Source organism: Callorhinchus milii, unplaced genomic scaffold, assembly GCF_018977255.1.
Source record: "Callorhinchus milii isolate IMCB2004 unplaced genomic scaffold, IMCB_Cmil_1.0 Scaffold2, whole genome shotgun sequence".
NCBI classification, from domain to species: Eukaryota; Metazoa; Chordata; class Chondrichthyes; order Chimaeriformes; family Callorhinchidae; genus Callorhinchus; species Callorhinchus milii.
This window is the reverse complement of record NW_024704743.1, coordinates 101,770,385-101,797,997: the sequence shown is the minus strand read 5'-3', so window position 1 is coordinate 101,797,997 and position 27,613 is coordinate 101,770,385. Positions and strand designations below refer to the sequence as shown.

At 40.4% G+C, this 27,613-nt stretch overlaps 1 protein-coding gene across 2 annotated transcripts; it reads left to right on the top strand.

Moving 5' to 3' along the window:
* The first annotated feature begins 693 nt into the window (after positions 1–693).
* kcnv1 (potassium voltage-gated channel modifier subfamily V member 1) lies at positions 694–20,446 on the top strand. 2 transcript variants are annotated; one of them, XM_007901655.2, is made up of 3 exons: positions 694–715; positions 12,159–13,124; positions 19,666–20,446. In XM_007901655.2, exons 2-3 carry the CDS (start codon positions 12,182–12,184, stop codon positions 20,172–20,174), a joined length of 1,452 nt encoding a protein of 483 aa, XP_007899846.1. In that variant the 5' UTR covers positions 694–715; positions 12,159–12,181; the 3' UTR covers positions 20,175–20,446. The 2 variants fall into 2 exon arrangements, with proteins under 2 accessions (XP_007899846.1, XP_007899845.1); XM_007901654.2 differs by lacking the exon at positions 694–715 and adding an exon at positions 10,897–10,916.
* Positions 20,447–27,613: the final 7,167 nt, after the last annotated feature.

Sequence of the window (27,613 nt, the reverse complement as noted above, 5' to 3'; positions counted from 1 at the left end):
ACAGTCTGGGAGCAGTGACAGTGTGGGAGCCAGTGACAGGGAGCCAGTGACAGTGTGAGAGCAGTGACAGTGTGAGAGCAGTGACAGTGTGAGAGCCAGTGACAGTGTGAGAGCCAGTGACAGTGTGAGAGCCAGTGACAGTCTGGGAGCAGTGACAGTGTGAGAGCCAGTGACAGTGTGAGAGCCAGTGACAGTGTGAGAGCCAGTGACAGTCTGGGAGCAGTGACAGTCTGGGAGCAGTGACAGTGTGAGAGCCAGTGACAGTGTGAGGCCAGTGACAGTGAGCCAGTGACAGTGTGAGAGCAGTGACAGTGTGAGAGCAGTGACAGTGTGAGAGCCAGTGACAGTGTGAGAGCAGTGACAGTGTGAGAGCAGTGACAGTGTGAGAGCCAGTGACAGTGTGAGAGCAGTGACAGTGTGAGAGCCAGTGACAGTGTGAGAGCCAGTGACAGTGTGAGAGCCAGTGACAGTGTGAGAGCCAGTGACAGTGTGAGAGCCAGTGACAGTGTGAGAGCAGTGACAGTGTGAGAGCAGTGACAGTGTGAGAGCCAGTGACAGTGTGGAGCAGTGACAGTGTGGAGCAGTGACAGTGTGAGGGCCAGTGACAGTGTGAGAGCAGTGACAGTGTGAGAGCAGTGACAGTGTGAGAGCAGTGACATCCTCAGTAGCGACAAAGCACCTCGATCATCGCTGAGAGACGGTTCCTCAACCCCAGGTAAAGCTCTCTCTGTATCCTGTAGCCATTTCCCTGTTCAAACTTTTCTAGGTTTAGGGTAACATTCCCTCTTTCTATCTCTGTGTCTCTGATTCACTTAATGTCCTGTGTATCACTCCCTCTTTCTGATTTCATGCTGTAAGCACCTGAACCTTGTGAATGATATACGATGCACACTCTGTATGTGGATGTTGAGGTCGATGGGCATCCAGGACCACACATCCATTCTGAATTTCTGCTGCCAAGGTCTGTTTGAGATCTGAGATTTTTTTCTCCCTCTGGTACAATATTGTGTTTGTAAAGAGCACAGCAGAAGCGACCGAATAATGTGCATTTTTTAAAACACATAAAAGTAAATAATGGACTAAAGTGTACGTTGGGGCATTCTTAACAGGAATGTGTGTGTGTGCGTTTAGATATCAGTTTCGTATCGATTTTAGTTTTTGAAACGATTCCTAACCTTGAGATCTTGCTGTGTGGGTGAATCTCTGAGCCAGGAAGATGTACAGGGTGTTTGGGGTTAGAGAGGAGAGAGTTGGTGTGTGTGTTTAAGGATGAATTCATGATAACCTCTGTTTTCTTTCCCAATTTAATCCTGCCACTTGGTATTACATATTCAGGCAAACTACTGATGGCTTTCTTACACACTCTTCTGTCCTCACTTTGAGTACCTCAAGTCAGCTTCATGTGGTGGGTTACTGAGATGAAGCTGTCAGGAGCTCAAATAGTGGCTGCTTGTTTTATTTATTCCTGCCTCAACTATACTTTTAAGATTGTAATATATTTAAAACAAGCCACTCGGAGTCTTCGAATGGTGAATTTAAACTTTTGCTATCATATCTTTTCTTTACCTGAGTAGAGATTTTAATTTCCAACTATGAATAAGACAAAAAGGTCACTATGCTGTCATTAGAAAGTTGCATCGATGCCCTCAACATTATTGGGTTAGGTTAAGGAGTGTCACACTGCTAATACAGACCTCTGCTTTTTACACCTGACCTGTCTTTTATCTCTTTCCTTGTATAACACAATACTAGCTATAATGTGAGTTATATTAAAAGGAATACAATCCTTACATTTGATATAGTGCCTTTGATGTCGAGAGCGCTTCAAAAGGTATACTGTAAAGTGTAGTGACTGTATATTAACTAAGAAAACCAAACATATACCATTGTACAGCAGCATTTATATAGCACCCTTCACATAAGATAATGCCTCCGGAGCGCTTCACAAAAATGGGATCAGATGTTAAGCAAGAGAGAGGAGAGGGGAGGAAGGGTAGAGCCATGATCAAAGAGGAAGGTTTTTAGACAGGATTTAAAGTCAGATAGGGAAGGAGTGAGACGGACATGCGGAAGGAGAAAATTTAAAAGGTTAGGGGTGCTATAAAGCAATATTTTTTATGCACCCTGACAAAACTGCAGCACTCTGCACCATTTGTACATTTTATCTCCACTCAGACCATGATGTTTGACAGCCTAAGAACAGTGCATTTCCCAGTTTAATTGTCGTATTTGCAATATTGAACAGTTTTTCAGCTAACAACGTTCACAAACTGTGACCCAACACAAGTATTGCTTGTCAGAAATGGCAACTGATGGTTTCAGTGGATGAAATGTGTGTTCCATTGGAATGTTTTGCCCACAAATATGCAGTCAATTCACTTTACAACATATTCTGTGAAGCGCTTTGAGACGTCTAGAAGACATGAAAAGTGCTATATCAAATGCAATGATTATTATTATATATTTCTGCAGACACTAAATTTTGTTCTGAATATTATTTTGGACCATATTACATGATAACATTGTGTGAAGGAACTGCAAGGAAACACATAAAAAATATGTTTATAACAATGGTTGAATGGCCTCCTAACATATATCTGAACACCTCATGGGTAAGTGAGACTGTCATATATCACAACCAAGTAGTTCCTTTCTTGTCAGGTGACCAAGAGAGTAAGGTTCCACATGCCTTGGAGTGGGTCAGAGGAGATTTACCAGAATGGTACCAGGGATGATAGACTTTAGTTATGTGGAGAGACTAGATAAACTGGGATTGTTCTTTTGGAGCAGAGAAGGTTAAGGGAAGATTTAATAGAGGTGTTCAAAATTGTGAGGGGTTTTGCTGGAGTAGATAGGGAGAAACAGTTTCTTCTGGCAGGTGGGTCAGTAACCAGGCACATAGATTTAAGATAACTGGCAAAGAACCAGAGGGGAGACGAGAAATTATTTTATATAGAGTTGCTATGGTCTGGAATGCACTGCCTGAAAGGGTGGTGGAAACAGATTCAATAACAACATTCAAAAGGGAATTAGATAGGCACTTGAAAGGGAAAAAAATTCCAAGGATGTGGGGAGAGAGATGTGTTGGACTGATTGGGTAGCTCTTCCAAAGATCCGGCACAGGCATGATGGGCCGAATAGCCTCCTTCTGTGCTGTAATATTCTATGATTCGATGATTGATTAGGGCAGGTGAAGGGAGGATATCATCTCTCATGCAAGGGACATTTAACACAATGCAACATTTTTTGGGAGAAATATTTTATATTAAACTATATTGTGGAGTCCTGTATCTCAGTGGTTAGAGCACTCGCTTTGCAAGCGAGAGACCTGAGTTCAATTCCAGGCAGGGCGAAACCTTGGGCAAGTTTCCTTGCCACACACCTAATAATAATCCCTCCAAAACAAAAAACAATAATAAATTGGTCATTTTCAATCTACGACTGTTTGTGGGATACTGCTGTGCGCAATTGGCTGCCAGGTTCGCCCACAAGTATACAGTCAATTCACTTACAGTATATTCTGTGAAGCACTTTGAGACGTCTAGAAGACGTGAAAAACGCTATATCAAATGCAAGGATTATTATTATTATTATTATTATTATCTCTCCCACCTAACCAATATATTGGTGTCACATGTCAGCCTGGCTCAGTTCTTATCGCTGAATCAGAAGGTTGTAGGGTCAAGCACCACATCAGTACTTTGAGTTTACAGTCTAGGCTGACATTCCAGTGTAGTGCTGGGGCAACACAACAGTGTTGGAGGTGCCATCCTTTAGATAACACTTTAAACCGAGCAAACACATCTACTTGTTTAGGTGGACTTTGAATATCCTATGACACTACTTGGAAAGAGAAGGGAGTTTCTCCCGGTGTCCTGAATAACAATTATATAAGAACATAAGAAATGCTAGATGAAAAAAGACCAAGGTCCATCTAGTTTGTCTTCCATCTTCCTGATAGTCACATGCACATATGTCCCAAACTATCTACACACACACACACACTATATCCCACAATGCTATTTCCTAAAAGAAAACTATCTAATCTGTGTTTGAAAGAATCAACACTTCCTGCTTCAACCGTCTCCCTCGGGAGTCTGTTCCACAGGTTCACTATTCGCTCACTGAAATAATGTTCACTTAGATTCTTTCTGAATTTACCCCCTTCAATAGCAGGCCATGTCCTCTGGTTCTACTATTCTGGACAAGTTGAAACAGCCTGTCATGACCTATACTGTCTTGCCCCTTTAGAATCTTAAAGACATCATGTCACCGCTCAATATTCTCTTTTCCAATGTGAACATGCCCAATTTACTTAGTCGTTCCTCATAGTCCAGTTCTTCCATTCCCTCAATCATTTGGGTTGCTCTCCTCTTATCTTCTCGATTTCTCCAAAATCCTTTTTGTACTGTGGCAACCAGAACTGTACATAGGACTCTAAGTGCGATCTCATCAATGATTTATGCAGTGGCAGGATTACCCCAATATTTCAGCTTGCCATTGATCTTTTGATGCATCCCAACTCTTTGCTCACTTAAAGCAAATAAATCCCCAGATAAACCTGGTTACTCATACATTGTTGTTTGAGGAACATTGCTGTGTGTAAATTGGCTGCTGCAATCCCCTATAACTACAGTAACTACACTTTACAGTAAATCTACTGAAGCGCTTTGAGATGTTTTGATGACATGATAAGGCATTATATCAAATACAAGTAATATTATTATTATTCACTCTAAAAATAACAAGCCTGATTTGTAAGCATGTGACTCACCTTTCAGTTTGATTGTATATTGAAATTCAGTCAACTTATTCCGAAGCCTGGATCTGGCTTCATTTACAGGGTGACCAAAATGTCGTGATACCATTATAATGTCTAATAACTCTTAAAGAAGTGATGATTTTTTGAAAATAATATGGTAGCTGAAAAAAGACTTTTTGGAGTTGCTGAACTGCCCTGCATGCCGGTATCCTTTCATGATCCAAAACTTGTTAAGCACGTTTCCATCTTGGACATTTGTTTATATATCAAGATATAAAAAGTTGTGACATCTTTTGCCCACTTATTCCAAAACAATTGATATTGGATTGGTTCCTCTTAGAAGGTTGAAGACCAATTCCCACTTTATCTTGCAATCGGTATCAATTTAATAGTTTAGATAAGCGAAGGGTTCTGGATGACCAATAGCCATGTAATCTTTCAGTGCCTTGAGATATCCTCCCGACATAAAAGGGACTATATGAATGCAATTTCTTGTTGTTAGATTCTGGTATTTATCCACTTCATTGTGCAACTTCCACTGTTCACTTCTGATTGTTTAAGCAGGTAACATGGGATGAATCTAAGTAGCAATATATACTCTGCCTCTATTGCTGTTCAGTGTAACATTAACATGCTAAGTATCCTTGACACTTTCAGATAGGCTTTATAATAATATTTCCTTGCCAGTAAACTCTTCCAAGTGTAAAGACCGTCCATACATGGTATGTTTTTCATATTGTTTCTTACGATGTATAATAAATTAATGTCAAATCTACATACTGTACATTAGACTCAGGGCTGACACTCTAATGCAATGCTGGGGGAGTGCTGCATTGTCAGAAGTATATTCTTCCAATCAGACGCTGAACCAAAGTCCCGCCTGCCTGTTCAGGTGAATGTTAAAGGTCCCTATGACATTAATTGAAAAGAGAAGGAAAATTCTCTTGGTGTCCTGCCTGACAATCTCCCTAATAAAAAAANTCATTCACTTTATAGCTATTAGTGGGATATCACTGTGTCAAATTTGCTGACACGTTAACCTACAAAATACATTGTCACTGCACTTTACAGTAAATCCTACGAGACACTTTGAGACGTCCTCCCAAAGTGAAAGGCATTGTATCAGGTGCTAGGATTCTGATTATTTATTATTATTATTATTATTATTATGTTATTACAGTTTAAATCACTCTGCAGAGATAATTTCTTAATGGTTTTCAGTGATGGGTCAGCTAGAACAATAACACTTTACATATAAATGGATGTTACTTTTCTTAATATATAGTAATAGAGCTTCCTAAAATAGTTACTTTTTGCAGGACGTTGATATCTTTTTCAAGACATAGAGCAAGCGGGATCTCTTTGGAGCTGAACTACTGACATGCCTGGCAATGAGCCAATAAATTGATTTACTGTAAAGTATAGAAACTGTTTATTTTGGAAACAACAATGTCCCACAAAAAAGCTATCAATGAATGACAAATTTTACCTGGGGGTCTTGTTTGACTAGAACACTTGGGGAAACGTTTCCAAGCAATGCTGTAGGATTTTTAATGACCACCTGAACAGGCAGATGGGACCTCAGTTCAACTTATCACCCAAGAGACAGCATCTCCAACAACAACAACTACAACAACAAAATTACATTTGTAAAGCGCCTTTCACGTCTGGAGTACGTCCCAAGGTCCTGGACAGACAAAATTACGGACTCGAGCTGGGGATCGGGGTGGGGGAGGATGGAAGCAGGGAGATTGAAAGCACGGTCAAAGAGGAGGGTCTTGAGGTGGGTCTTGAAGGTGGCAAGGGAGGGGGCGAGATGGAGGGACTGCAGGATGGAGTTCCAGAGAGTGGGTGCAGAGTGGGGCAAGCAAGGCAGAGGACGTGAAGCAGGCCGGAGCCTGCCTAGCTGAGGGAGCGAACAGGGTGGTAGGGGATTAGGAGGTTGGAGATGTAGGGGGAGCAAGACCGTGGAGGGCTTTGAAGGTGAGGACCAGGATCTTGAATTGTATCCTCTGTGTGATGGGAAGCCAGCGGAGTTGAGCTAGGATGGGGGTGATAGGGTCGTGGAGCCTAGTGCAGGAGAGGACATGGGCTGCAGAGTTCTGGATAATCTACATCCTGTGGAGGGAGGAGTTGGGGAGGCCGACAAACAGTGAGTTTGCATAGTCGAGCCTCGATGTAATGGATGCGTGTGTGAGGGTTTTGGCGGCCTGTGGTGTGAGACAGTGGCGGAGCTGGGTGACGTTGTGGAGTTGGAGGAAGGCAGAGCGGGTCATGACGCAGATGTAGGCTAGAAAGGATAGTTGAGGGTCAAACAAAACCCCAAGGTTCCAGACTGGCTTAGTAAGGTGGAGTGTGTAAACATGGATGTTGATGCTGTCAGCGTCTGAGGTGAGACATTGTCAGGACAGCAGTGGTCCTGGAGTCAAGGGTGGAGGCAGAGAGGTAGAGTTGGGTGTCATTCACATACATGTGGAAGTTGACCCCATGTCTGTGGATGATGTCACTACGAGGAAGCATACAGATGTTGAAGAGGACGGGACCAAGGATAGAGCCCGGGGATCACCGCATGAGACGGTGCGGGGGCTGGAGGAGAAGCTGTTTGACGAGATGAAGTGCAGGCGGTGTGAGACGTACGATCTGAACCAATTAATGACAGCGTTGTGGAGATTGAGGTGAAAGGAGAGGCAGTGGGTGAGGATAGAGTGGTCGACGGTGTCGAAAGCAGCAGAGAGGTCAAGGAGGATGAGGAGGCAGAGGGAGCCCTGGTCGCAGTTAGACAGAATGTCATTTATCACTTTGACCAGGGCTGTTTCTGTGCTGTATGCCAACATGACAGCACTCCTCTAGAACTGGACTAAATATCAGCCTAGACTATTTGAGTTCGAAGCACAAAAAAATCACAAAACACTGCAAAAATTTTCAGCCCAATTTATTCCTGCACTGTAAACATTTGCAATAATAATAATAATAATCCTTGCATTTGATATAGCGCTTTTCACGTCGGGAGAATGTCCCAAAGCGCTTCACAGGACACACTGTAAAGTGAATTGACTGTATATTAGTGGGCGAACACGGCAGCCACTTGCGCTCAGCAATGTCCCACAAACAGTCGTAGATTGAAAATGACCAATTTATTATTGTTTTTGGTTTTGGAGGGATTATTATTAGGCGTGTGGAGTAAGGAAACTTGCCCAAGGTTTTGCCCTGCCTGGAATGCTTTTGTAATCCAATGATAATAATCCTCGCATTTGATAGTGTTTTTACTTGAGAAAGCACGTCTCAAAGCACTTTCCATGATTTACTGTAAAATGAGTTGGCTTTGTATTTGCAGGGAACTACGCAGGAAATAGAATCATAGCAATTGATGGCACAGAAGTCCTTTCTGGCCCATCATGTCTGTGCTAGCTGTTTGAAAGAGCAAAATGGAACGGAAACATTGCTACTGTAATTTGACCCCCATTCGCCTTCAAAGTACGTCTCCTGAGAAAGCACAGAACTGGAAAGTTGTAAGAAAAAATGAAGGAATGTTAAAAGAGGTTCCATTTAATCAAACAGCAAAGTTACAGTTATGTTACCCTGAAGCTGTAAATCCTGAGTTTCAAAAATATTTTTAAAAATTAGGCCATGGGACAGCAGAATCGGGAATGTATATTTAATATAACCAGAATTCACATAACAAAGAGAAATAGGAAATCTGACACACAAACGAGGGACCAAAGAATTACCAATTATGCACTCTAGCTGACAAGGTGAATTGAAATAGGTTTCTGCTTAATTCCCAATGTAATATCAGAAGCAGATAATGAGTCAGAAAGGCCTGATGAAAATTCCAGTAACATACCTCAGAGGTACTATATAGTATTCACAATCACACAGGAATACAGACAAACCCATCTCCAACAACCTCTCAGGGGGCTGAGCAAAAGTGACCTTTGTATAAGGGTGGGCACTGAGTAAGGGTTCATTGATATGCAAACTGAGCTATTCCAGGGCTGTTGTTAACAGAGGGTGTTTGCTGAATGGAGGTGGTTACTTGAACAGGTTTGATTGCAGTTTGCTACTCAGTGATGGCAAGTCTGTTACACTCAGTAGTTCCTTTGATATTTTCATACAGACAATTTTTTAAAAATCCTTGCATTTGATAAATCACTTCCATGTCAGGAGGATATCCGTGGATCCTGTAGCTCAGCGGTGAGAGCACTCACCTCACAAGCAAGAGGACATAGGTTTGATTCCCGGGCAGGGCGAAACATTAAGCAAGTTTCCTTTCTCCACATGCCTCTGTTCATCTTGCAGTAAGTAGGGACCGGTTGTTAGTCGACTGGCAGATCGCTTGACCGGGAGTAATAATCCCTTCAAAAATAAATACATGTTTTAAAAAATCCAACACTGTTCATGGGACACTGCTGTGTGCAATTGGCTACTGCATTTTGCCCACAAAATATACAGTCAATTCACTTTGAAGTATATTCTGTGAAGCACTTCGAGACGCCTCGAATATGTGATAAGGCGCTATATCAAATGCGAGGATTATTATTATTATCTCAAAACTTAACAAAAATTACTGTAATCTCACCTCTCACTCAGAAGTTTGTGGGTTCAAGCCCCATGTCAGAAATTTGAACTCACATAGTTCTAGGCTGACACTCAAGGAATTCTTCTCACATAGTTCAAGGCTGAAACACTGAGTACTCCATTCGTTAGCGGTCCTGCCCTTCAGATGAAACAGTAAACCAAGGTCCCATCTGCCCCTTCAGGTGAACAGTAAAGATCCCATGGCACTTTTCGAATGGACAAGGGAGTTTCTAATGGCCAATAATCCCTCAGGTACAATTAGTCATTCACTTCATGGCTATTTGTAGGACACTGCTGCGTGCAAATTAGCTGGGGAATTCCCTACAAATACAGTCAACACAATTTACAGTAAGTCATGGGACGCACATTGAGACGTGCTTCCCAACGTAAAAACACCATCAAATGCTAGGATTATTATTATTAGATCACAAAACCATTGCAAATTTTTATAGTGCAGAAAAAAATTGGGATGAAAATCTAGGATTTGCAGTACTACATCCATGTTGTTTTGAACATATGGCTCTGGGCGTACATCAGCAATACTTGATATGTCAAGAGGAAAGGAATTATAGTCCAACATTATGCAGTATTAGTGTTACGATTCAACCAGAAAGCAAACACATTTCTCTCTAAACTGTCATATGAAGCATCAGTATCAAGGCATTGTTGCTAGCATTGCCTGGCACTGCATGCCGAGGGTTTATGGTTGTTCAACACAGCAAACAAGGTTAGTGAAATGTTCCATGTCAATACATTTCAAAGCACTTCATAGGATTTACTGTAAAGTATAGTGACTGTTTATTTTGCACACAACAATGACCCACAAAAAGCTATGAAATAAATGACAAATTTTACCTGGACGTCTTGTTTGGCTAGAACACTGGGAGAAAGTTTTTCAAGCAATGCCGTAGGATTTTTAATGTCACCTGAACTGGGATCTCAGTTTAACATATCATCCAAGAGACAGCACCTCCAATATGGCAGCACTCCACCAGCACTGGACTAAATATCAACCTAGACGATTTGAGTTCAAAGCACAAAATTACCTTTGCAACCTTAAACCTGTATATTCTTGTTTTGCTCTATTGATGCCATAGGTAACTAGGTAAGAATATGAAAGTGCCATAATTTGAAAGATACTGTAACCCTTTGCCTTGCTTGTTAATTGGATAATTAAAAGCATGAGTTTGTAACCTGATCTGTAACTTAAACCAATTGCATTAGCCTTGGTCTTTATAATGTGCCTGGTTTAGCAATTTTTCACATGGATAACAACAACAACTTGCATTTATTAAAGTGCCCTTCATGTAGGATAACAATGCCAGGGTTGGGCATGGAGCAGAGGTGGAGGGGAAAGTGAAGTGACCAAAGGCTCAGTTGAAGGGATAGGTTCCCAGGTGAGATTTGGACCAACAAAATGAACATTATTAAATCCTGATCCACCATTGTCTCTTTTATACAGGTGACATTTGGCCTTTCTAACGTGCAAGTCGGCCTATTACTTTGGTTGATCGGATCTGTCATCTAATTATTGTTTCAAATGATGTCTTTAGTCCACAAGTGAAAACCACCTGAGGTAATGTTACACGCAAATTACCACACAATAACGTCACATGAATAATGTATGGATGCACCTTTAATCCAAGTCCATTGTTTCACATTTAAGTTGGCATTAAAATTGCTTGCCCTTAGAAACAAGGATAAACGTACTTACCTGTTAAATGAACATTTTAAAGAATTTCAAATCGTAAGGACCAGTCACACTGACAGGAAGTAAAGTCGTTTTTGTGGATACATACAGAGGAGATGATTATATTATAAACTTTGGATTCGTAATGAGCAAATTGTCTGCAACAATCTGAAAGCCATTCACTGTGTAAATGTTGATTCAACTTATAATAAAATGATATTTTCACTTCAGTCAAGTACAAACATGCGTATTAGTTTTTCTCCTAATCTGCATTGCCTTTGGGTTCTTCAGCAGGTGTTGAAACAAACTTTCAATAGGGATTAATAATAATCCTTGTATTTGATATAGCACTTTATTAAATTATTGAGACATTTCAAATTACTTCAGGATTTTAGTGACTACGCGTTTATAGGAGAACGTGGCATCCAATTTGCGCACAGCATTTCGCACAAATGGCCATGAAGTAAATAATCAATTTTATCTGGAGCATTGTTGTCCAGAAATGAGTCATTGGATCTTTAATAGCTGCCTGAACAGGTGCTCCCTCCAACATTCACCAGAATAATACCAGGGCTGAAAGGGTTAAATTATAAAGCCAGGTTGCATAAACTTGGTCTCTATTCCCTTGAGTTTAGAAGGTTATAGGGTGGTCTGATTGAGGTTTTTAAAATAATAAAAGGATTTGATAGGGTAGATACAGATAAAGTATTTCCTCTGGTGGAAGAATCCAGAACAAGGGAGCGTAATCTTAAAATTAGAGCTAGGTCATTTAGGAATGAAATCAGGAGGCAGTTTTTCCACCCAAACAGTAGTGGAAATCTGGAACTCTCTCTCCTCCAAAAGGCTGTGGATGCTGAATCCATTCACATCTTCAAGACTGAGGTGTATAGCTATTTGTTAGGTCAGGGTATTAAGGGATACTTGGCAAGTGTTGACAAAATGTGTTGACGTATTCAGGCCTTCTTTAACTTCAATGTCAATGATTTATTTTTAGACTTTGATGCATGTCATATTTAGGCCACTGAAAGTGAATAAAGTCATTTAAATTGTCCCACTTGTGAGGCAACTAGTTTTGTGCACATTTTATTAACTGTTAACTGATATTGTTCATGTGTATCATTTGTTTAGGTGACCATCAATGATCATGTACCATGAAGTCTCCCAGTTATTCTTGGCCAGCTGGGCAGAATGAAGACAACACTTCTAACTTCTCACTAGAATCTAGTGTCTTCTGCAGTGAGGAGCATCCAAATAAAAATCCAATAGACGTCTTTGTTATAAATGTTGGTGGCAGCAGGTTTGTGTTGTCACAAGAAACTCTGTCAACCTACCCTGAGACACGCCTCGGCAAGTTGGCTGTATCTGAACAGGATTCCATGTTGGAGCTATGTGACGATGCCAACTTTGTGGACAACGAGTATTTCTTTGACCGGAGCTCTCAGACGTTCAAGTACATTATAAATTACTATAAAACTGGAAGATTGCATGTCAATGAAGAACTTTGTGCTATGTCTTTTTTGCAAGAAATTGAATACTGGGGAATCGACGAGCTGAGTATTGATGCATGTTGCAGGGACAAATACTATAAACGGAAAGAAATGAATGAAGCCTTAGACATAAAGAGAGACACAGAAACTACTGAGAATGAGGAAGAGGATTTCTCTGGAGTGAAGTATGAGAAACTGAGGCAGAAACTGTGGGATATGATGGAGAAACCTGATTCTTCAATGCTTGCTAAAACCTTTGGAGTTCTTTCTGTCATCTTTGTTATCATTTCCATTGCAAACATGGCTCTCTTTTCCTTGGATGACACAGCACTCGAACCACCCTTATTGAATGCTCTTGAGTATCTCTGCATCACCTGGTTCACTGCAGAATTCATCCTGAGATTCTTGTGTGTGAAAAACAAATGCAAATTCATGAAATGCCTGGTGAACATCATAGACATCATAGCTATAATCCCATTTTATATCACACTGCTGGTAGAACAACTTTACGGAAGTTTTACTGAACTGGAAAATGTGGGGAGAGTGGTCCAGATCTTGAGGTTGACGAGATCTCTGCGTATGTTGAAGCTTGGCAGACATTCAACAGGTAATGTTTAATACACCGCACAGAACCTTTCACAGTGACAAACACTGGCACATAATCAAGTGTTAGAAGAAAATGTTGTTTTCATTTGAAATACTTTCATTTGGAATCGCAGGTACATTGTTTGATTAATTTCTCTGCCCAAAATTACTCAATACAATCATTACTTAATGATAAAGGGTATCATTAACTTCATTTAATTCAAGAACTATAGCAATGCTCCATTCAGATTAAAAATGTAGGACTGTTCATAAAAAATTCACAGCAAACTGAAAGGTGATATTTTCAATGAGTTCATATATGGATTCAGAACTGGCTAGGAGACAGAAAGCAGAGAGTGGTAGTAAACGGTTGCTTTTCTGACTGGAGGGAGGTGTGTAGTGGTGTCCCTCAGGACCACTGCTCTTTCTGATCTATATTAATGATCTGGACTTGGATATAGGGAGCACAATTTCCAAATTTACATACAATACTAAGCTAGGAAAAATAATTAATGGTGAAGATAGCACCAGACTCCAAGAGGACTTAGACAGATTGGTTAAATGGGCAGAAATGTGGCAGATGAGATTTAATGTGGAGAAATGCAAAGTGTTGCATTTTGGTAGGAAGAATGAGGAGAGGCAGTATAAGATTATGGTACAATCTTAAAGGGGGCAAATGAACAGAGGGACCTGGGGGTCCACATAAGCAAATCTCTGAAGGTGGCAGGACAGGTAGGTAAAGCTGTTAAAAAAGCATACAGGATACTAGGATTTATAAATAGGGGCATAGAATTCAAAAGTCAGGAGGTTATGTTGAATATTTATAAAATGCTGGTTAGGCCTCAGTTGGAGTACTGCATTCAGTTCTGGGTACTGCACTTTAAGAAAGTTGTTAGAGCATTGGAGAGGGTGCAAAGGAGGTTTACCAGGATTGTACCAAGAATGAAGGATCTTAGTTATGAGGAAAGGTTAGCGAAACTAGGATTATTCTCCCTAGAGCAGAGAAGATTAAAAGGGGATTTAATAGAGATTTTCAAGATCATGAGAGGATTTGATAGGTTGAACTGGGAAAAACTGTTTCCATTTGCATGTGGGTCAGTAACCCGAGGACACCAAATTAAGATAGTTGTTAAAAGAAACAGAGGGGAGGTTAGTAAAAAATTTTCACCCAGCGAGTTGTTCGGATCTGGAATGCATTACCTGAAAGGGTAGTGAAAGCCAATTCAATAACAACTTTTAAGAGAGAAGTAGATGGGTATTTGGGGCGGACAGGATTGCAGGGCTATGGAGAGAAAGCGGGCCAGTGGGATTGAGTTGGTTTGCTCTTTTAGAAGCTGGCGCAGACTCGATGGGCCGAATGGCCTCTTTCTGTGCTGTATGATTCTATGAAATGAACCAAACTATTATAGTTGCCAATTTGGTGTTATGTTCCATGAAGTTATTAGAACACTTAAACATGATAAGTTGTCTAATGGAGAGTCACTGTGTATGGGAATAGGTAAAACACATACAACTAAGAAATAGATTAAAAATAACTCATTACCGCATTATCTGCTAACCAATAAGACGTGTCCAGAAATTAAATGAGGCCAGCCTTAGACCTTTATAATAATAACATAATAATATTGAAATAGTTTTAAATTTTGTCTTAGTTTGGAAGCACTGCTTTTTAAGAGACTTATGCTCCTGTGGCTAATCAAGAAACAAAGAAGCAAAGAAACCACATTGTTTCAGCACCTCATCACGTTGAAACTGCTCAAAGTGCTTCACAAGTATTTCCCGTCAAGTCTACTGACTGCCTTTTGGAAGCAAACACATTAGCAAGATTGACCAATACAGATTCCACGTGTTTGTGAATCCAAAATGAAGAGACATAATATACATTAGGCAGTAAATGATCCAAATGGGAGTTTAGGAAAAACTTCTTCAACCAAGAGTGGTGAGAATGTGGAACTCAATGCATTTAAGAGGAAACTTGGTGCATGCTTGAGGGAGAAGGGAATAGAGGTGTAGAGGAAAGGGGATTTGGAGAGGTGGGGATTCATGTGGAATATAAACACAGACTAGATGGACCAAATGGCCTATATTATTCAATGTATTAATGTACAGAAAGAGACATCCTTCCATAATCTCCCAATTGTCCCTTGCCAAGAGGTTCCCTTCTACTCTATTTATTCCCTTTGTATCTTGTTCTGAAATTGGCTATCATGGCACACTTTTGTGACAAACTAATAGTTTATGCTGTACCTGACCTGGAGAACTGGTTGATAACATGTCAAAAAATTTTTTAAACTCTTCATTAAGTCTGGGACTTAAACGGATTAAGTGAGTGGGCAAAGCTGTGGCAGACGGAGTTCAATGTAGGGTAGTATGATATCATCCACTATGGACCGAAAAAAGATGAAGCAGAATATTTTCTTAATGGGAGGAGTTAAGAACTGTGGAGAAGCAAAGAGATTTGGGTGTCCATATCCACACATGGATGCAAAAAGTAATCAAAAAGGCGAATGGAATGTGGGCCTTTATCTCAAGGGGCCTGGAATACAAAAGGGAAGAAATGATGCTTCAGATGTATAGAGGGTTAGTCAGACCCCATCTGGAGTACTGCTATTAGTTTTGGGCACCAAACCTCAGGACAGATATATTGGCCTGAGTGGGGGTGGGTGGGTGAAGCGCAAGTTTACCAGAATGTTACCAGGGTTACGTTACGAGGAAAGGCTGCGTAAACTTGGATTGTATTCCCTTGAGTTTAGAAGGTTGAGGGGTGATTTGATTGAGGTAAAGTTTTAGTGTCAACAGGGAAGCAATGCCAAAAAAAATGCTGAAGTGATATCATTCAATGAGACTCAGAGGATTCTCAAGAATAATAGCAGATTAACTAATTGTACTGTGAAACCACCTCAGGTGCCAATGACAGGACAATTCCACTGGGGCTGAACCCACTTTCACAGGCTGAATGAAATTAGTTGAGGAAATCAGGAAAAAAGCAATAGATAGAATATTATAAGTAAAATTCTATGGCAAAAACTGAAATCTGTTTGTAATAATATAGGCAGATGTCTGTTGATCAAATTAAGCATTTATTTGCAGTTGGGCGAATTTTAACCTTGAAAAGTTTTGCAATGTAGTGAGATTTTTTTAAAAAAATAGTTCACATTATTGAATGGGGAATAACTTGGGTGTTTTAAAATTCTGCCTTGTCAAGGAGTTTGAGCCTCAAGGACATTTGATAATGTGTGAAAGCGTGTGTTGATAGTGAATCAAGAATATTTATTGTGCTTGCAAACGTTTTCAGATGATATAATAAATAATCCTTACATTTCATATCACAAGATCACAAGATTGATTTAGATGCAAAAGGCCCTTCAGTGCATCAGATCTCATCCTTCCAGAACACCCACCTTACCACATCCTCTCATCCCTACAACAAGCTGCTCTTTTAAGTGAGTCCAGTGTCCTGGCCTCCACCACCTTTCCTGGCAACCTGTTTCAGTCATTTAATGTCTTCTGCATGAGGAAAACCTTCCTGGTATCTATCCTTAAATTGCCCTTTACAACTCTAAATCTATTTCTGCTTGTTCTACTGTCTTGTATCCCAAAGTATTGATCTGGGTTTACTTTCCAATTCCGTTTAACATTTTACATACTGCCTTGATTCGTCTTCAAAGTTTGAAAAGCTCGAGCTTGTCTAATCTGTAGCAACTTTCACATCTGGAGAACATCTCAGAGCACATCACAGGATTTTTTTATGATACAGTTTTAGTGACTGTATTTGATAAAATCACACGTCAGACTATTTATTTCTTTACTAAAATTTGAAAGACATTTTTATATCTAATCCAAATATCAGCTTTTTTCTAAATTGTAACAAAATGCCTCTCAGATGACCTAAACCCATATTTTTTTTTGCTTGTTTCTACTTGTGATGAGCATAGCAGCCAAATTCACAGCCAAATTGTCCAAAGTAGCTTCAAATTTAGAACAGTCAAGATCTTACAAAGTATTGTTTGAAGGAGTGGTACCTGACCATTGGACATTCCATTCCTGGCAAAGTCCCTTTCAATAATCCTCCTTCTCCTCCCGATTCAGTGAAGCTCATCTGGCCCAATGCCACTTGCAGTCATCATTGAGCCAGCCTTTGGCATCTTTGAACCTGCTGCCCTGCAGATCACAGGAAGGAATATACAGACCAGCAAGGATCATTGTTGTCCATCTGGTCAATCCCAAAGGGGTATGGAGAAAGGGCAGGTAACTGGGAGTGAAGGGATTGCTCTTTATAAGAAGTAGCACAATGGGCCAAATGGCCCTCTTCTGTGAATTTCTATGCTTCTGTGAGACTCAGCAAAATTTTGATATAATTGCTAAAATAAAAAACATTGGAAGGACATCTCAAAGTGCTTCATAGGATATCCCATCACACCAGTCCTTGCTAGTCTCCACTGACTCCCAATTACCGAATAGATTGACTTCAAGATCCTCTCACTCGATTTCAAATCCCTTCATGCCCTCGCACCTCCCTGCCTGTCTGATCTACCTGTCCCACTGTATTACCCGCTGCCTCAGCTCAGCTGGCTCCAGCCTCCTGGTTGTCCCTTGAACCCTCCTCTCCGTCATCAGTGGCTGTCCCTTCAGCCACTGTGCCCTGAAACTCTGGAACTCTCTCCCTCAATCCCTCCACATTGCGTCCTCCCTCCCCACTTTCAAATCACACCCAAAAACCTTTTTTGATCGTGCTTATAGTCACCTCCCCTCTCCCTCACCCCTGGCTCGGGGTCAGACTCCGCCACAGTCAAGCGTTCTGGGACGCTGCCCAGCATGAAGGAGTCCTGTCGCTCAATGGTTAGAGCACTCGCTTTGCAAGTGAGAGACCTGAGTTCAATTCCAGGCAGGGCGAAACCTTGGGCAAGTTTCCTTACTCCACACGCCTAATAATAATCCCTCCAAAAAACCAAAAACAATAATTAAATTGGTCATTTTCAATTTACGACTGTTTGTGGGACATTGCTGTGCGCAATTGGCTGCCGCGTTCGCCCACAAATATACAGTCAATTCACTTTACAGTGTGTTCTGTGAAGCGCTTTGGGACGTCCTCCCGACGTGAAAAGCGCTATATCAAATGCAAGGATTATTATTATTATTATTAAGGGTGATATATAAATGCAACTTGTTGTATTCTGTAAAGTGGAGTGGCTGTGTGCTTTGTGCCTTCATGGTAATGCTAAAATAACAAAATACATGGGTAATCTGATTTTTGGTAGAATCTCTATTTGTTGTTCAAGAGATTCATTGATGAATTATCCTTGCTCCCTAAACACTATAAGCTAAGCTTCCTTCTGCAAATGTATTTGTTGCTGTTGTTGAAATGTGTTGAGGGGGAAAATCATCTTAGAGCACAAGCTTCTGCTTATACAAGCAGAGCCTGAGAGACCAGTAAATTATTATCCTCACAATCAGCTCATTGCTAAGTGAAAACACACATCTCAAAGCTTCTATTAAACAATTAGATAAATATCAGAGAAGAACAACAAATATTTATATATGTTGCATTTCACATTGGTTAGAAATCTCAAAAACATTTCGCACAACTGACTGGAAGCCAGAACTGGAGAGGGAGTTGGTGGTGGAGCTAAGGAAGACAGAGGAGAGGTAGCCAAAAGCTCTGTTGAAGAGATAGTTTTTAAGTCGTCTTTTGAATATGTAGAATTCAAATGTTAAATTTAAAGTCAATCAATGAAGGTAGAAATTTTAAATTTTAAATTACATTTTCAACAATAAGGTTACTTCCGAATCATGAGTTAGCTTCCTAACCAGATTGTTAGATATAAATCAAATCAAGAAAATTATTGAGTATTTAGAGTTAATTAACAGAGCTATTTTATCTTTTGAGAGAATACAATGCAGTCCTTCCTGTTAGACCATAACATAGACAGGGTTTATTCGGTTTCCGTGCCAGCCAGTCTGGCTCACCAACAGGACTTGGAGACAATAATTCTTCCCATTCACCTTTGGTAACCTTGCAAGCCAAAGCCTCATTGGGTTGAATGGTAAACTCCAGCAGTACCCAATGCCCACACTGGGGGAGCAAGCTTTGGCTCTTGCCAATCTGCATCTAATACTCCTTTGGGAAGGCAAGGCGGATAACCAAGAGTTGGTCAATCAACATCTAATGAGTGCAGATTTAAGCCCTCTTTTGGTAAATTTATCACCAGTTACCATTGATAAATTATAGAATCATAGAATTATACAGCACAGAAGGAGGCCATTTGGCCCATCTTGTAAGTGCCGGCTCTTTGAAAATAGAATAATAGATTCAATGAAGTGAAATAAAAGTGAAATTAATTTATATACAGGATGTAGGTGGGAGTGACAACTTACTTGCATTCAGATAACAGCTTCAACCTCAAGTGGTTTACCTAGTGCCACTTGACTCCTCAGCTGTGTTACAGTCATCAAAAATACTGCAATCTGTGAATAATCTCAACTAGTGCTTCCCACCGTCTTGTGCAAATTAGACTTGGATACAGTATTTGAAAATCATTGCTTTATTATGTGTTTTTCTACAGGCCTGAGGTCTCTTGGAATGACGATCGCTCTGTGCTACGAGGAGGTTGGGATGCTCCTGCTTTTTCTGTCAGTGGGCATATCTATTTTCTCCACAGTGGAGTATGCTGTGGAGCACACTGTCCCTGACACAACCTTCTCCAGTGTCCCTTGTGCATGGTGGTGGGCAACCACATCCATGACCACTGTAGGCTATGGAGACATTCGACCTGAAACCACAATTGGGAAGATAGTAGCCTTTTTGTGCATTCTGACTGGCATTTTGGTTTTGTCACTGCCCATAGCTATTATAAATGACAGGTTTTCCTCGTGTTACTTTACCCTGAAGATGAAAGAAGCAGCCCTGCGTCACCGTGAAGCTCTGAAGAAGCTCACCAAGAATTCAGTTTCCGATACTGCCGTCAACATTAACCTGAGGGACATATACGCCCGTAGTATTATGGAAATGTTGCGGATAAAGAGCCGCGAAAGAGAAAGTACAAGAAGCAGTGCCGGAGATGACATATGGTGACCTATCTGGTATCTTCTTTAAATGAACAATTTGTTCATAGAATAAACAAATTGAAAGCTATTGTGCTATTTATATACCTTATTGAAAGCTGCAGCGCATCACAATTTCAAAACAATTCAAGGTGTTTTTTGCTCCTAAATTTCATTAAATTCGTACAGCACGTGTCAGTCTGGCTCAATTGTAGCACTTTTGACCGAGTCAGAGAGGTGTGGGTTCAAATGCAGCAATATGCTGTCCTTTGGGTGAATGTTAAACCGAGGTCCCATCTGCCAGATCAGGCGGATGTTTAAGATCCCATGGCATTATTCAAATAGGGAAGGGAGTTTCAATCCCCCAGATAAAACTGGTCACTTTATGCATGGCTGCTTTTGGGATGTTACTGTGCGAGAGATTCCATCAACATTGTCTCACAAGCACTGTTCTTTCAATACGCAAACTTTAAATTGGGGAGCACTGCAGTTTTAACTGAGGATGGATGTTCATAAGAATTCTTCATATACTGAATTAAATATGTGCAAATGTATTTTCTAGGCCATTTATTATAGAACCTGTATTTATTAGAAATTGTCCATGATTTTTGTTTGCAGATTAATTTGTTGGCTTCCCTCTGTATTATTAATTTTTTTTAGGAAATATTTATTGATAGTCTGAAAACAAATAGACAGTTTTGTATTAGAATTTGCAAATCAGGAGAGATACCAAAGGTGCAGAGGCTACAGTGCTGAACGCTTCTGTTGATATTTCAATCAAGTACTTCAAATTAAAAATGACTTATTTTTTATATAAAAAACGAAGTAAGCTCTGCATGGGATGGAGCTGATTTTGTCCCCCAAAAACATTTGGAAAGCGGAATAATGATATAAAAGAATGGTGGCAAACAAGCATCTGTACCTTTAACAAGTTTATCTTTCTGACGTCTGAATAAAATAAATATGCAGCAAATTCCTCCGTCTTTTCTGGAATTAAGGGTGCATTAGTCATTGTTGAACAAAAATAGAAAAGCTTAGTATTTATTTGTATTGACTGAAACATAAAAAGCTTAAGCCAAAGTGCTTTAGTCCAACAATCTGTAAAGAAGATCACAATCCATTAGCTCTCCTACATTTGCCTTCACTGTTCTGGAGCACTAATGCAGATCACAGTCTAATACCGTTCATTTTAATATAAAAGTGAAAAGAAAGAGTAGAGATTGTTACTACATGTTTCGGGTTCAGTTCTAACTATTTGTGGCACTATTACTAAGGAACCAAAGAGATTAAAGATATATATATGAAGAAAATTATGAGGTTTCTTAACAGAATCTATTAAAAGAAACACTTCGCTATTTTCACCACATATTTAAAAAAAATTTGGGTTCCTTAGTAAGCAATCTACAAATTTATGGAATTACATACAAATAAAGGGCAATTTAATTTTAAAGATATATATATGAGAAATTATGAATTATCTAAGGTTAAAAATGAAATATTTTAAAACATCTTTAGTCTTAGCTGAAACAACATCAGCTTTTATTTATAATAATAATAATCCTTGCATTTGATATAGCGCTTTTCACGTCGGGAGGACGTCCCAAAGTGCTTCACAGAACACACTGTAAAGTGAATTGACTGTATATTTGTGGGCGAACGCGGCAGCCAATTGCGCACAGCAATGTCCCACAAACAATCGTAGATTGAAAATGACCAATTTTATTATTGTTTTGGGTTTTGGAGGGATTATTATTAGGCATGTGGAGTAAGGAAACTTGCCCAAGGTTTCACCCTGCCTGGAATTGAACTCAGGTCTCTCGCTTGCAAAGCGAGTGCTCTAACCACTGAGCTATAGGACTCCACATATATACAGGACTTATATAGCATTTTTCATGCGAAGTGGTGTCTCAGAGTGCTTATCTTTCAATTGCAACAGCCCAAAAGCACAATTGGAGCTGGCCGACAATCCCTCAGATAAAATTGGTGATTTGTTTGATGGCTGTTTTTAGGACATTGCTGTGAGAAATTGGGTCCTGTGTTCGTCTATAAAATACAGACTTGGTGCACTTAGAGTGAATCCTGTGAAGAGCTTTTGAACAATGTGATAAGGCCCTACACCAAATGCAAGTATTATAATCAATATTGATAATCTAGTAATAGGAGGATAAAGCAGAACAGAAATGAGCAATTTGTATGAAATCCTTACATTGTTGCAGCGCCTTTCACTATGAGAGGATTCCACACAGGATATTCTGCAAAGTGTAGTGACTGGGTATTTGTAAGCAAACAAATGAACTGATCAAGGCTAATTTGAGAAAAGTATGAGTAAAATTAAATAAATTCCATAGATGATACAAGAGTGAAATCATGCCATTTGTGATCAATATGCACCAGCACAATGATATGATAATCAGATTACATTTCTTCAATGTGAAATCAGTGCATCAACCAGCATTAGTTTGAAATATATAATATACTTGACCCAGATGCTGAAATGAGATGATGCTTCCTGAACCGCAAATTTCCAGCACAGTTACATCCTGACACTGAAGCCTGAGGGATGCAGCAGCTGAACACAATCCACCCCTTGGTTAATTTGTCATTTTTTCAAGGTGTACCTGGCCCACTTTAGCAAGTATGATAGCACCTTGTAGAATGACACAGCTACACCTTGCCATTCACTGCCAACAAGGAAAGATCTAAAAAAGGATCATTATTCCCAGATGTACTGTGAAAGGTTGTCTATTTTTGAAGCATTACGAAAAACATAGGGAGCACACAGCAGTTTTCACCAACCACTAAACTCAAGATGATTTTATATTAATGAATAAAGTATTCTACAACTATGGAAGTTACCATTGTCTGTATTAAATGCAAACATCTTTATAGTAAACAGCTCCAAACAAGACTATTTTTGAAATTTTATTTCACAAGGTAAAATGGGAGCAGGTAAAATTAATCATTGATTTATGGCTGTATATGGGACATTGCTGCCCCCAAATTGTCTGCTTTGTTTCCCTACAAAATGTAGAGTGACTGGACTTCACAATAAATCCTGTGAAGTGCATTCACACATATTAGTGATGTGATAAGGCATTATATCAAGTGCAAGGTTTCTTATATTATTTGACTTTGTCAACTGTTTTCATTAACTTTGCTTTAACTGGATTTTTTCTTTCCTTCAACACTCTGGTTAACAAAGTCCACATTCCTTATGAATAGTAAAATCAAATTAGAATTCAGAGCTATTTAAGTGTTGGAGTTCATTCACATATTGAGAATCTGCATCCATCTCATTTTGGACAAGTTCTTTCAGACATTCTCATTTTAAAACTAATTTCTTGGAAAGATAGTTCTTTTTATTCTGGAGAAGATCGATCATGATCGAAGCCCTAGGTGTGCAAGAGAATTGCGTGTCGTTGTTTACTGAAAAAAGTGACACCAGGGCAGACAACTTTCTAATTTTTGGGGGGTGGGTCAGCCGGATGACTAATACATACAGGAACCCATCACCATGCTTAAGAGTATCCAAACTAGATTGAGTGTTATTTGTACTCTAGTTATGCATGGAAATTTCCCTGCGTCTGAAATGGAGTACCTACCGACTCACTCCTGGATGGACGCACCTTGTTTTCCTAATCCTGGAGACGATTACGCACAAGTTCACAAGAGCCAAGGCTTGGAGACCCCAGAGTGTGTGTTGGGGGTATTGCTGGAGCTTAATACTCCAGCTACAGCTAAGGCAGTAAATCTTGCCATTGAGATCATTATCTGGCAAGCATCTCACTGCTTGTCCAGCTAGGAAAACAATAACCATTATGGCTTTGGTTTCCAGCATTAACAGGACCCAAGTGGGAACAATCCCTGCCCCAGTGACTGGTTTGCTCCTCTTAATCATGCAAATGAGCCAAATTTACTTGTCTACCATCCGCAATGCCTTCAAGTGCTTCGGATTCACCCAGCTCAGGAATTAAACCAAAACACAGGATCAACACTGTTTCAATATTCCATTGTAAGGCATATCACCTCGGAGACAGCTCAGTCACAAAGTGACCCTGGTTACCTCCCAACCCCCAAAGGAGAATGAAAATGAAAAGCAGATTAAAAGCAAAAACATTCTGTCCAGCAGCACATCATAAGATCACAAGGGAGCTTTAGGTGAAGAAGTGTCTTTAGGCCTATTTGACCTAATTTTTACAGAATACCTACCCAACATAATACAGAATATCTTCTCAACACAGATATCTAGATATTTTTTAAATGTTTAGCGTCCTTGCCTTAACCACACTTCCTGGAATTGTTCCAGTTGTTAATTACCCTTTCGATAAAAAATACTTCCTGATCTGTCCTGAAACTTCTCTTACAACCCTGAACCTAAATCCTATTGTTCTACCTTAAAAGTATTGGTTTGAATTTACTTTGTAAATCCTAATTAAAATCTTATATATCTCTATAAAGTTCCCTTGAGATGTTTCTTTTCAAGAGCTAGTTTGTCTAACTGTTGCTCCTCGCTCATCCCTCTAACACTGGGCTGGGAATACTTAGCAGGTCAGGCAGCATCTATGGAGAAAGGAAAGTGAGTCAACTTTTCGGGTCCACGAGCCTTCGTCAGAACCGACTTTCCTTTCTCCATAAATGCTGCCTGACCTGCTGAGTGTTCCCAGCGACTTCTGTTTTTGTTTTCAGATTTCCACCATCTGCAGTATTTTGCATTTTCCTCTGACACTGGGGTTCATCCTAGTTGATCTTTTCTGCACTACCTCTAGAGCTAGTCTCCTTATGTCATGTGACAAGAACTGTTACGGTAATCCAGAATTCTCTTGATTTGGTAATATAGCACAGCATCTCACTCTCAAGTTCAAATCCATTTATTCCCTGGCATCTCCCGACCTCTCCGACCTCTTTACTCCCCAATCCACCACCTGGCGCCTCCGCTTGACTGACACTGGCCTCCTGCTCGTCCCTTGCACCCACCGCCCCACCATCGGAGGTCATGCTTTCAACCACTACACCCTAAAACTCTGGAACACTCTCCCTCAATCCCTCCGCCTCGCCCCATCGCTCCATTCTTTCAGGTTCCGCCTGAAATCTTTCCTGTGCTTACGGCCACCGCCCCCCTCCCCCCACATCAGAGTCAAGCTCCGCCTGAGCACTCTGAGACACTACCCTGTATGGAGGGCACTATATAAGTGCAAATTGTTGTTGTTGTTGCATCCTAGCTTGCCTTATCAATCCGACCCACCACGGTCCAAATCAAAACAGCAGTGCATGTTTTATGTGGGCAGTCACTTAAGACTGTGGCACACATGAAAGTGACACACAGGAGATGCAAATGGCACGAAAATAATCCCAGTAGGGAAACTTGAAAGAAAGCATAGAAATTGCTGGAAATGCACAGCAGGTCAATTGGCATCTGAAACAATAAGAGAGGTTCATGCTTTGGGTGTGACCCTTCATCAGAACTGAAAAAACATTACTCGCTGCGGGAGCTGATACCAATAAGTACAAGTGAAATCGAGAATGAATACAGTGTACTGACCATTTGAGTGCAATTTCCATTGCATAAATAAACTGTAGAGCATTCAATTGATCTTGAGAAAATGGAAATGAGAGAGTTTTTTTGGTCTATTGGATGATTGATACAAACAGAAACCCATCACCCTGCTCAAGAATATCCAATCCAGAATGAGAATTCCACATATGTATGCAACCTACACGTGGACATTTCCCTGTGGCTGGAATGGAATTCTATGCACTCTGTCCCTGGAAGGATGTAGCTTGCTTTCCTATATCTAAAGAGTATTAAGCACATGGCAAGAGCCAAGGCTTGGGGACCAGAGTGTGCTTTGGGATACTGCTGGAGTCTAACCAGCTAAAACCGCATAGTCTGTAAAGTATTGTCTAACAAGTTTCCTTCTATGGCTTTGGGTTGTAGGGTGAACAGAAGCTGAGTGGAAAGAACCCCTGCCCCCAAGTGACTGTTTTCCCCTCTGAATCCTCCCAATGAGCCAGACTGGCTGATCTGTCATCAGCAGTGACCTGGAGCACTGCAGATCTGTTTGGTTAAGGAACCAGACTACTGAGACTGCCACAGAGGGTTGGCTCGATTCTGATATTCTTTCATCACTTTAGAACCGATTCAGCTCCAAGAAGACCCTGCCTATCCTTTCCCCAAAGCAGGCTAGTCACTATTGGTTGAGAGTTTTTCCCATTTTGCAGGTTCGGTGATATCATCCTCCCCATAAACACCTCCTGCATAATAATCCAGCATTTGCATCAAACATTACAAATGCCATGCAGATTAAGGCACCTCGGAGGCCTAGGGAGATAATGGATCAGTATGTGGTGAAACACTACACTACAGAGGTGAAGAGAAAATAGGGTGGGAAATGTCACTGCAAATTGAGACACCTTCAACAGGTCCAGGCTGACACTTCAATGCAGCCCTGAGGGTGCAATGGATTGTTTGAGATGCAATGAGGTCCTGCTGAAGTTCTACCAACTAATAACACATAGCTTGCCTGTGGGCACAGAATGAAGAGTTGGAGACGGAGTTGGTTATGACAGAAATTAATTATATCAGTATTCCTTCCTGACTTTTCTTTCTGATGTACAATACAATTCAGACATTTAAATAACACTCTGTGCTTCAGAAACAAGACTTTATGTGCTTTCTCTATCTCTCTCTACCAGGAAACAAACAGACCATATTGAAGGCTGTGACATTTTAGTCATCTGTCTAAATCAAAATGTCAGATGCTGTGTCAATTCCTTCAAGTATCACACTCCCCACTTTGTCATTTGTTAAGTCTTCCTCTCTTTGTGAATTCAATAAAGCTTCAGTTTTGTTGCATTTCATCCTGAGGCTTTTCAAATGTCACAATCGCACAGGATCTTTTGCTTTTCACAACCAACAAACGTAAAAGGGGGGAGATGTGGGACCCAGTGCTTTTGAATGCAGTATGCGGTATTTCAAAGAGTGTCTTGTTCAGCTTTTAAAGCTTCCTATAGTCCAGCTGCATCCACCCTCCCCACCCCCCCAATAGCTTTCGCCTGGGACTCAATGAAGAAAAACCCACAACCGACACCTGTGAATCTGCTCTTTTTCAACTGTTGCTTCACGGTGTCTCTACAAAATAATGGCAACTCACTCATTATATGTGTTGTTTGGATGTGTGTCTAATTTTCTGGAAGTGAAGAACCTTCACATTGAAATTAAAATTAAATTAACCGTTTTATTTACTGAAGGCAGGGATTCTCATTACCCAGCTCCCGTTAAACCTGCAAAACAAAACCCTAATGGCTAGGGCGGTCCTAGCTGGACAAGCAGCAGAAAAACTTCCTAGTCAGTGCTTTCAATTCAAAGTTATGAAGTTTTAGCTGGTTTAGACTCCAGCAGTATCCCAATGCACACACTGTGCCCCCAAGCCATGGTTCTTGCCAATCTGTGCCTAATATTCTCTGGAATTA